The sequence below is a fragment of the Hibiscus syriacus genome, unplaced genomic scaffold, assembly GCF_006381635.1.
Source record: "Hibiscus syriacus cultivar Baekdansim isolate YM2019G1 unplaced genomic scaffold, ASM638163v2 tig00110610_pilon, whole genome shotgun sequence".
Lineage (NCBI taxonomy): Eukaryota > Viridiplantae > Streptophyta > Magnoliopsida > Malvales > Malvaceae > Hibiscus > Hibiscus syriacus.
In genome coordinates, this window is record NW_024062800.1 from 1,190,245 (window position 1) to 1,201,260 (window position 11,016).

Sequence of the window (11,016 nt, forward strand, 5' to 3'; positions counted from 1 at the left end):
ATATCATGTCCATCAATTATGATTATAGTGAGAAATATTAGCAAAATTTCAAATCCAATGATAAATATTGAAGAATTCTGCAATGCAGTAAAAACAAAGGATTAAATACAAGAGCCTGAAGATGAACTCTGGGAAGAAAAAGGAAAAATAAAAAAAATAAAACAATTTGAAAACCTATACAATATTCAGGTTTTGGTCGTTTTGGCTTCCAAGTTGGTGCCATCTTTGAGTGTTTCTTGAGCATTAGTTTCCATCCCTAGGCTAAACAAGCAGGCCGCTTGTAAATATAAAGCAGTTGGCCGCTGCGGCGACACCACCTGCGCTTGCATCGCATCCCCGAGAGCCTGTTGCTGGTTATTGTTCATCAAGTAAGACAGGCAGCGTCTGGCATAGACGGTCGGGGACACTAAGGTACCGCGATCGATGAACTACACAAGGTACACTAGATGTTAATGTTCTGAAAAAAGAACCGAGTTGCAAAGACGGTCATACAGGAGGTGTTGTTTCCATGCATTCGAAACATGGTGTCTATTATTTCAATGAACAGAAACAATCACAAGCAGTATAGATTTGAAAATGTGTAACTCACCTGTGTGTAACAGTCAATTGCAGTTGTGAAATCTTTAGCTTGAAAGGCGGTATCGCCATGTTTCTTGGAGTTCAAGGTTTCCTGCATTTGTCTGGTCCACATTTGGAATGAAAGCTGAAATGACCCAGAGAATTTGGAGACAAATTACATGATAGATGAAGTAACATTAGCAGTGACCAGTGTCATAACAGAATATTGAGGATGGAGTAGCGAACCTCATTAGCAATTCCCTCGTCATCTTTGTATCCGATCTTCTCCAATATTTCATGTATAGCAGTTAGATCAACCCTCATGCAAGCCTCTCCTGAAGGCGTCAACGACAATGGCTGTTTCGAAGCAGTTCCTTGTGGAATACCCATCAACACATATGATGGCACCTAGCAAAACTCCATCCAATGAGAAATTCAATGGCGTTTACCGCACAAAATTAACAGCTAAAGATTATGAACTTGCAGGATTCAATTCAATCACTAATTATATGTACCTCTGCTTCCTTCTGAACTGACATGAGAGATACGACAAGGGACTTCGGGTTCGGCCTCTCACGAGCTTCATACTGCAAACAGCGCGAAGCTAACCACACTAACTCTGTTCCGTCATCGTTTGAGAAATGGCCTTCCAAAGCAGAATCCATCAACATGAGAAAATTCTTGCCTCGGATCAAATCAAGTGCCTACAAACAAAACATAGAGATTTGGATACACTAATCTTACTAAGCTTTCTCTTGCAATACCATAAAGACCCTAATTGCAACAAAATATATTACTATGAGAAACAGAATTTACATGACTGGGAGGAATATGTTTGCCACTCATAAGATCTAGCAGCAAGGTTCCAAAGCTATACACAACACTTTCCGGCGTCACTCGACCTGCCCAAGGAGCACATTCAGACTTTGATTTTATTCAAAATAATACATTTCTTAAAAGTAGAGAAAAATGAATCATTTAAACATGTTTAACCTGTTCTCAGATATTCTGGGGGCTTAAAAGCTAAGTTTGTACTATAACTCTTGCCATCTCTTCTGTTCTTCATGAGACCAAAACAAGACAACCTGGGTTTACCATCCTTTTACCAGGAAAAAAAAATAAACCAATTCAGAAATCATAAACAAAGGGTCATTTGATTTCACAAGTAAAAACTTCATTAACTCACATTATCAAACAAAATCCTATAAGCATTGAGATCATGGTACAAAGCTCTTCCTTTACTGCTACAATACTCCAAAGCTTGAGCCAAATACAGTGCCACCCTCAACCTCATTGCCCATCTCATTGGCTGATTTTCCCCCGACAAAAGTAACCCATTTTCCTTTAACTTGAATCCTAAGCTTCACTTTGAGCCTAGTGGGAACAAAAAATGAAGGCTATGAACTTACAGTGAAAAAGATGCTTAGCCAACATTTCATGGGGCATAAACTCGGCCACGAACAATCTCTCGTCGCCTTCATGGCAACAACCGATCAGATTCGCCAACCGTTCACTCCTTAAACTCCCAACTGCTTCGGCTTCCTCCTAAACAAACATGCAATTTTCAAAAAGTAATGTTTACTCAGTTAGATGATCAAATAGTTAGAGAACAAAAAAAATGGTGAACTTGTGATTGTATTAAAACGGACGAGGAATTGGCGAGAATCGGGCCAGGCGAACTTGTTAAACCGTTTAACGGCAACCCAACGGCCATTGTCGAGCTTCCCTTTGTAGACAACTTTCGGAGCTTTTGCACCGTGTTCCGACACTATGTTATCGGAAGAAAAACCATTCGTGACAGCTTTGAGTTGCTCCAGGCTGAACTTAGTGAAACTCGGCCGTGTGTTCTTCTCACCTTTGCCCCCATTCTCTGCATTTGATTACAATGAGAAAAAAGGAACATCTTTTGAAACAAAGAACCAGAAACCGAAGACAGAAAATGAAGTACCGAGATCGGAGGATTCGAGGACGGAAGCTTTAAGGTGAGACTGAAACCTACAGATAGAGAATTCTGAACAACGAGCTCCCATTTTCCCCCTTTCAAATCAAATTATCAGACTCCGTACATGTCTGCAACAATCCCGAACTCTGTCGTCGTAGTGGCACTTTCTTTTCCCCCCTCTGTTTACTATAAAAAATGCAAAATTGTCGGACTTACAATTTGTTGACATTTATCAAACAAATTCACAAAAAGAGAATTTTTTTCCTACAAGCTCATCATTTGAGTTCTATTTTTCCCCTCTCATTTCTCCTTTTTCAACTTCGTGGGTGGTTTTTTCTGGAAATATGTTATGATTTGGAGAACCTTTTGACAAATCTTTTTTGCCTTTTAATGGATAATATTAAACATCTATATAAAAAAAACAGGGTTGTTCTTTCATAGGCGTAGTGGTAAAAGTTGGACAATATCATAGTTCGGTTTGGTCATAAGAAAATCACTGACATGGGGAAGCAGCGGATTAGTTTGGACCTGGATTTGGTAAAGTTGCATCAATAAACTGATTATCTTTCTTTGACTGGGACCAAGTCACCATCTTCCGGGGGGTTAAATAATTGAAAACGAGAACAAAAGGAGGCAATTTGGGTTCAAATTTGGTGCTTGAGTTGTTCAAAAAAAATGTGATGTTCTGCAAGTTTTGTTTTCAGGTACCGCGCTTTGCATGACAAACGTCACGGAAACACGAATAATGTGCATGATCATCTGGAAATGATTGTTGCTATTAAAGAAAAATTGAAAACCATCAATGACAGTGTGGGAATGTTGGAAAAACATGTGATCATTGACGATTGAGCCAAGCTGTCGTTTAATTTTACTATGATTCATCAACCTCCCTTTTTTTTGAATAATGTGAATCCTGAGAAACCATAATCAAAAGGGGGGGGGGAGGCAGATAGCCTTTTTGAAAGGGTTCTTATCTTTTTACTGCACATTTAACCACTTAGTCACCGCGTAGAGGAAATGATAGATAATCTGATTCATTACAATTTACAAATGGAAGCCGTACTATACGATATGAGATGAAATGCTGTGAAAATCAGATTGAAGGTTGGATTCAATTTTGGGTTTGATTAGTTAAACCACTAGTTTTAACACTCGTTCCTGATTCAACCGAGTTATTAGGCTACGGAGCTAGGGGTGCTAAGAGTAAATTTATGGGTAAATTACACCAACGGTCACTAATTTTTTTGCAAGTTTTCGTTTTCCCCGCTAAAGTTTCAAGAGTAACAAATTGGTCACTAACGTTATTGATTTGTAACAAAATGTCACTCCACCATTATCTCCGTTAAATTGATGACGTGACAACGTTAATAACAAGGTTAGTATTCAATTTTACCTTTAAATTGTTGTTAAAACATCAAATAAGTTTTTGAACAATGATTTTATATCTAATTTACCCCCGAAACTTTTTTATTTGAAAACAGAAGAGACTATATCCACCCTTATCGGATTAAAACAACAATATATAGCTAACACCAAGAATTATGAGCAAAAGTGAAGCAAGTTTATGATTGTTTCTTCAGCTTTACCCCTGAACCTTTTTTAATTGAAAACAGAAGATACTATATCCATCCTTATCGGATAAAAACAACAACATATAGCTAACACCAAGAATTATGAGCAAAAGTGAAGCAAGTTTATGATTTTTTCTTCAGCTTTACCCCTGAAACTTTTTTAATTGAAAACAGAAGAGACTATATCCATCCTTATCGGATAAAAACAACAACATACAGCTAACACCAAAAATTATGAGCAAAAGTGAAGCAAGTTTATGATTGAGTTCACCTTAGTTATGGCTATTATACTTAGAATCGAAGTGGATATTACATACAAAACTTATCTAAACGTGACTGGGCACAAACAATAATACAAAAATAAAGAACAATCAAAGCAATGTGTTGGGATTTTTAAGGCTCTATAACAATCGAAAATATAGCCAAGAGGGGTGAATTGGCCTTTTGAAAATTTTGGGGATGGAGGAATAAAACGTAAACAATAGACACAAGATTTAGAGTGGTTCAACTTCCTCAATGAAGTCTACATCCACTACCTTAATTTCACACTAAGGAATTTCTAACAAACTCACTAATTTGTTCTTTCTTTTTCTAGACTCAAGAGTAACTTTTACAAATTTCCTAGTTTTCAATGGCTAAACTAGAACCACTTTCCTTTTACAAAAGGATAAAGAATGTAAACAAGAAAAACCTCTCAAATGTAGGTGTTTAGAAATATAAGCTCACAAAAACACTATGTACAAGAGAAAAGAAAGAATAAAGAGTGAAAGAGCTTTTCTCTTAGTCTAGATTGCTTGCAAACGAACTGAATGTTTAGTGAATCGTTCATGAACTGTTCGACGGGGAGTTCATTTATTTTGATTTATTTATTAAACGAACGAACATTAACAAGATTTTATATTCGTTTAATTAAATGAACGAACACAAACAAAAGGCTCGTTCAGTTATTTATATTCATGAACGTTCAATAATTTGTTTGTTTATGTTCGTTCATTTGTTTATATTCATTTGTTTATGTTCTCCGAACTCGTTTGAAATATTAAGATTTGATAAATTTAAACCTTAACCATTAATATTTTAATCTCAAATAAAAAAACAATTAAAGAAAATATAAATCCTAAAATTATTTGAAAATTAAAAAAAATCTCAAATATAAACCCAAATAATTTTATGTGCGTTCGTTTATGTTTGTTCGTTTGTGTTTGTTTACGTTTGTTCATTTGTGTTTGTTTATCTTTAAACGAACGAACATGAACAAGCTAAATTTCTTAATGAACAAACGCCAACAAGAAATTTCATTCGTTTAGTTGTTCATGTTCGTTCGTTTGTTCGGTTAAAGTTAAACGAACGAACATGAGCATATCCCCGTTCGTGTTCAATCGGTTTGTTTATAGGCCCAATTATTATCCCTAGATGTTTCGGGTTTGAGCACCAACAACTGCAGAGTATTTAAATGTTTATTATCAAATGGTTAAGAATTTTAAAACATATATTTTAACTTGTACATAGATTAATTAAAAAGAAATTTTTATTTTTTTTCTATTTAATCCATCAACTTTTTATTTTATTTGATTTATTTTTTTATAAATTCATTCTTCTCCTCAGTTATTTGATTCATTTATTCTCATCAATGTTCTTCTCCAGAAATATCTTCTTTAAAAAAATAAAATTATAAATATATTTTAAAATTTTAAATGAGATTTGATTTAACAAATAAATTACAATGTGAAGAAAATATGAAGTATATATTATATTATTATAAGAAATAGTTAAATTAGATCAATACACATCATAACATTATTAGTATATATATTATTAAATTTGAATAAAATTAAAAAAACAACTTAAAATTTATAAATTCGATTCGATTTTAAAAAAATCAAATAAAATTTTGATTTTAAATAATAATAATCTCAAAAAGATCGACTCAAATGATATTACTCACCCTACCAACGGACATACGAAAGAAACAAGAGAGAGGCAGGCTCATGCCTGACAGATGGCTCTTGGGTTTCAATAGGACCCCCTCCTTAGCTTTTTACAACGGAAAAACAAAACAAAGAAAGAGAGCATGCAAAGGAGAAAGTGGTCGTTATTCACACATGCAACCAGCAATGATGAAAAAAATAATTGCAGCCTTCTCTGTGTCTCTCTCTCTTTCATGGCATACTCAGGACTCATAAACCAGGCATGCCATTGTTGTTTTCCATGCTCCTTTTACTTTATTGACCAACTTTTCAAATGCTTAAATTGCGCCCCCAGTCATTGCTTTTGAGATAGGCCCTGGCCTACAAGCATGGGGCCTCAAGACACAGCAGCCTGGCTTAGTTGTATATTATTGTGCCATCCAAATGTATAGAGAGAGAGTTCAAAGCTTCTAAACAACTGGCACTTGGGGCCATTCACACAAATATGCATTTGAATCAGATCCTCATCCTCCCAACGCATCATCTACCATTTTAGTTGTTGCAGAGATCATAGTTTTTAAAGACAGGCTGCCCCATATACAATCCTATCTCGAAACGAAGTGATGGAGGTTTTTTAAAGTCGAAATTAAAAGTATTTTATCTCAACGGCCTTCGGCATTGAGCAACCGACAATTATATTTCAGCAACTCGACAATTCACAAGTGCACTACGGTTCAGTTTTCTTAAGAATACAAATCGAATTCACCAGAGCTTTAATCCAAGACAATAAGGATTCATTCAAGCAAAACCCCATTAAAGTGAGATAGCAGTAATTTCCATCGTCTATGCACCATTCATTGCAGTATCATGGATTCCATTGACATCTTCTTGAATCTTGCCATTCACTTGAGTTCTCGGCCTCTAAATAAATTAGAAAAAAAAAATAAAGAAAGATGAATACCAATCTAACTTCGATATCAAAACGAGTTAACAAATGAAACTATACCCAATCTGCAGGATCCACAGAGTTCCCATTCAAGAGCTTGTGATTCTCTTCTTTGGTTCTACCATCCTTGTCTTTGGTACTCAATGGTAGCAGCATAGGTAAATTTCCACTGCTTCTGTCGGGCAATTCTGCAGTAAAATCTAACGGTTAGAAAATTCAACCCCAATCATCGAACCAATAATTAGACCAAAGTTTGATAAGATCAGAATATTCAAACCTGGCAGCTTCTTGTCTAGAAAGAATACCACTAAATTGACAGTATACCTGAAGCAAAAAAATTGTAATGTTGTAAAAACTAAATCAAAGAAAATATTAAAATCCTAATTGTGAATAGAAATTTCAAGTGTACTCCATACCATGCAACAACTACGTCAACCGTGTAATGTTTGCGGGATGCCACAATTAAGAGACTTTGAACAATAGCCACCAACCAAGCAAAGTACTTTATACAGCTGCTATTATACAACAATACCATTATAAATCTATCAATTATTTGCTCATATGTATATCATTGTAGCAAGGAAGAACAGATTGCCAATTACCAGATCTAAACATCCCGCTTTTGAGAATCAGAAATGTTATGAGAATGGCACTCGAGACAATTTCTAGTGTTCCCAACAATTATATATTGTTTTGTTCATTATTTTGTTTGGGGCTAATCACTAGAAACAAGTAAAAAGAGTAAGCCATCTTTTACCTTCTAGTGCCATATTTCTGATAGGTGAGCACAAAAACCAGCGTGAAGATCATGTGTGATGAAAAAATCAAGTCACCACAGCCATATATTACACCACGAGGAACTGCAAATTTGTCCAGCAAATGAGCCAAAATATTCATAAAAATGCATCTATATCTTTGAAAGCGATAAATTGAAATCTTCAATGAAACAAGAATACGTACAATTAATTAAGAGGACTTCTAATGCACTATGCGGTTTTGGCAGCCTTGCAAGCTTTGAACCCTACAAAAGTCCAAAAGAAAAACAGACTTATTTACTAGATGATCCTAAAATTTAAAATGTAAACGTAAAATCGAGGACAAGCTAACATATAATTCCAAGACCATACCTCTCGGCAATGATAATTTGGTCCCGGAAGCTGAGTAGAATAGAATGTGATGATGCGGAGAGCCTGAGAAGCCTGCAGCAAAAATAAACAATTGTGAGTAAATACAAAGAATCGCTTAGCATTTCAAAAGTTATCAACATTCATGAGATTAGTAAAGGTATTCGAATTCAACTCCATCAACAGGTTCGATTTTATTAGACATATTACTGATGAAAACGGTAATCCTAGAACAAATATAAACCAAGCATCAATACTCACAACTAAAAATGATAGCACCCTGCACCAAACAAGAACTGTGTAGATCTTCTTGCTCTTGAAGATGAAAGGATGGAAAGTCCACTGCAGAGAGCAACTAATATGTTATAAGTGGAGAAAAGAAAAAGTTTCCTATAGAACTGAACAGCAACACCAAGTACTAACAAAGTGGATGCTAAATAAAAGCAGTGAAAGGAATTACCAATAGACAAGTAAAATAAAAAAAAAGGCAGTATCAGAATAACTTTACCAATACAAACGATAAAAAGACACAGGTGAACACAGTCTCACTGATGTAGCCTTTATCTTGCCCAAGCTCCTAAATTTACAGGAAAATATATATAAGAATGGAAATTTTCACCAATTTATAGAGATAAGAAAAGAGCCAAAAAAGGGGGAAACTTGTTCTTACTGGTAGAATATAGAATCCAAGATCCTGAAGTGTTGGCCCTGGCCTGTGTAAGTAATGGACTCCTCGAGCAGATAAACCGTGAATGTACTGCAGTGAAAAAAATGCACATTTCAGACCCAGAAAGAAGTCACAGGTGAAAAAATGCACATAAATACTTAAAATACTAAAATTCTCTTTGGGAAAAAAAAGCTTTGAAATTATTTACACAAAATAGATACTGAAAATAGAAATGGGTTTAATTTGAACAAAATGAAACCTGAAAGATGAGACCAGCGAGAAGGTATTTCCAGTTATCTAGAAGAAGGTTGATCTCTGTAGTTGTTTCTGAACATATTCTCTTCCATAACTACAAAAAAGGGAAAATTATTAACAAATACAAACCAAAAATTCGAATAAGAACGTGAAAATGAAAAAGCAAAAAATAAAATAAAACCTTTGAAGCTTCGCGTCCAATGTAAAGCGTCATCTTCTTATAGTCGTGTAAATACAAGTCCCATAGCACTTCAAAACCCAGCAATTAAGGTGAACATCATTAAAACTAAAAGGAAACAACTTTAAAAGTTCCCCCTTTTAACCAAATCCTTAAGAAGTTAACCGCCGCCGCCAAAAAATTCTTTGAAATCCACCACAACTGAACAATCGATGCTTCTTATCAATTCTTCAAGCGATCGTCAAAGACAACGCGAACCCACGGTCAAGATCGAACAACACCGATGACAAAGAAATGAATGAGGGGAAAAGTGGGTTCTTCGATATAAATTAAGGGGGAAATTCTAAAAGAAGAAGAGCTTGAGAATCTGAATTTGGTGGTTTTATCTTTGTGTAATCTTCCTTTTGGGCTGTGTTTCTCGTATAAAAAAAACGGCGACGCGAGTTGAACACGGAGAGGACTTTGAGGCTTTTTATTTTCAAAAACTTTCACCCCAAGTGAAAAGACGAAGAAGAGCCCCCAGAAACGGTGATTCCTTAATTACTTTTTAACTTTAATTTGAATTAATTTAAGTTGAAACACACAAATATTCCTCTAAATTTTTTACATTTTCTTCTTTCTACGCGACTATCAATGTTGACTTTAGATTATTTTATTTATTTATTTATTCGATCATTTATAAAATTATTTATTCTTCTAGTATGTTGTTTTTATGCTATTATAACATAGTTTTTTTCTTATAATTATATTTTATTTGGTTCTACGTATTCCTATGTTATTTGTTTGATTATTTTATTAATATTTTTCATTTTGAATATTAAGTTAGATATCGATATATACTTGTAATCATTGAAGACAAGTCACGATTGAATTACGATAATGTCACGTTGTCAATGTATTAACGAATAATTATTGTTATATGAATTTTTATAATAGTATATATTTCACTGTAGACAATATTATTTCTTTATATCATCATTTGATTAAATTGTTTGGTTAATTTTTTAATTATTTTCATGTATCATCTTTTTTTCTTGTTTTAAATTGGTTTGTGAATTTTGACGGTATTATAAAATATTTTCAACTTATGTGCTCAATTTAATATTTCTTTTTATAATTTTTCATAATTTTAGATATTTTTATTTAAGAAAGTGTATAAAAATAATTAGTTAAAACAGTATATTTTAAAATTCGATGTATTTTAATTTAAATCGTAATTGATGTACTAAAATAGCCTTTTATAGGTAAAACAGTAACGAGCATTTGGTTAGGGGTTACGATAATTAATAATTATTAAAGCAGCCTTGATCGTTGGCTGGGGGGTTGCATGTGCCGACCTGCAAATACTCAGAATATGTTATTTTGCCAGTATGTCTGTCTGTCTGCCTGTCAATTGTCATTACTTGCTGACCATTACTTTCTCCTTCCTTCCTTCCTCTTTCTATACACGATCAACTGTATAAACTTCTACGGTAAACTCTAAATTTAATCACTTGACTTTCTTCTTACTTCTATTCTAGTCGTTAAAATTTTAAATTTTTTAATTTAATCACTAAATTTTAGGCATTAGAATTCTTTGTCACTCTTCTGTTTTCTCAGACTATTTTTCGCGACAGAGATTGTTATAATGTTTTGAGTCACGTAGACGTCAACTCAATTTTTAATTATTGCTTTTCACGACCAATCAGTATGCCATAGGGCCACCCACACGACCCAATTGTCTGTGAACGTCGGCCTCCTACCATGGCCCTAGAACTCTACTCACATTTTACCCAATGTCTCCAACACACCTGCCCCGTGGTCGACTGAAGCTCTGCCCTTCAACCCCAACACATATTTTCCCCAGTTTCGCCCGATTAGAGCTATCG

The 11,016-nt window shown here is 34.5% G+C and overlaps 2 protein-coding genes across 2 annotated transcripts; both read right to left on the reverse strand.

Moving 5' to 3' along the window:
* Nucleotides 1–44: 44 nt before the first annotated feature.
* On the reverse strand, nucleotides 45–2,636 carry LOC120135660 (serine/threonine-protein kinase BSK6-like). Its single transcript, XM_039151895.1, has 10 exons — nucleotides 2,507–2,636; nucleotides 2,208–2,428; nucleotides 1,968–2,103; nucleotides 1,745–1,878; nucleotides 1,552–1,657; nucleotides 1,375–1,460; nucleotides 1,074–1,262; nucleotides 805–966; nucleotides 590–703; nucleotides 45–428 (listed from the first exon to the last, which is right to left on the reverse strand). Exons 1-10 carry the CDS (start codon nucleotides 2,586–2,588, stop codon nucleotides 186–188), a joined length of 1,473 nt encoding a protein of 490 aa, XP_039007826.1. The 5' UTR covers nucleotides 2,589–2,636; the 3' UTR covers nucleotides 45–185.
* Nucleotides 2,637–6,656: 4,020 nt separating this feature from the next.
* Nucleotides 6,657–9,286, reverse strand: LOC120135658 (phosphatidylinositol:ceramide inositolphosphotransferase 1-like). The gene is made up of 12 exons (XM_039151893.1): nucleotides 9,152–9,286; nucleotides 8,975–9,064; nucleotides 8,719–8,805; nucleotides 8,557–8,625; nucleotides 8,310–8,390; nucleotides 8,052–8,123; nucleotides 7,885–7,945; nucleotides 7,682–7,784; nucleotides 7,341–7,436; nucleotides 7,202–7,248; nucleotides 6,985–7,112; nucleotides 6,657–6,899 (listed from the first exon to the last, which is right to left on the reverse strand). The coding sequence occupies exons 1-12, from the start codon at nucleotides 9,182–9,184 to the stop codon at nucleotides 6,822–6,824; spliced, it is 945 nt and encodes a 314-aa protein (XP_039007824.1). The 5' UTR covers nucleotides 9,185–9,286; the 3' UTR covers nucleotides 6,657–6,821.
* Between the last annotated feature and the right edge of the window lie 1,730 nt (nucleotides 9,287–11,016).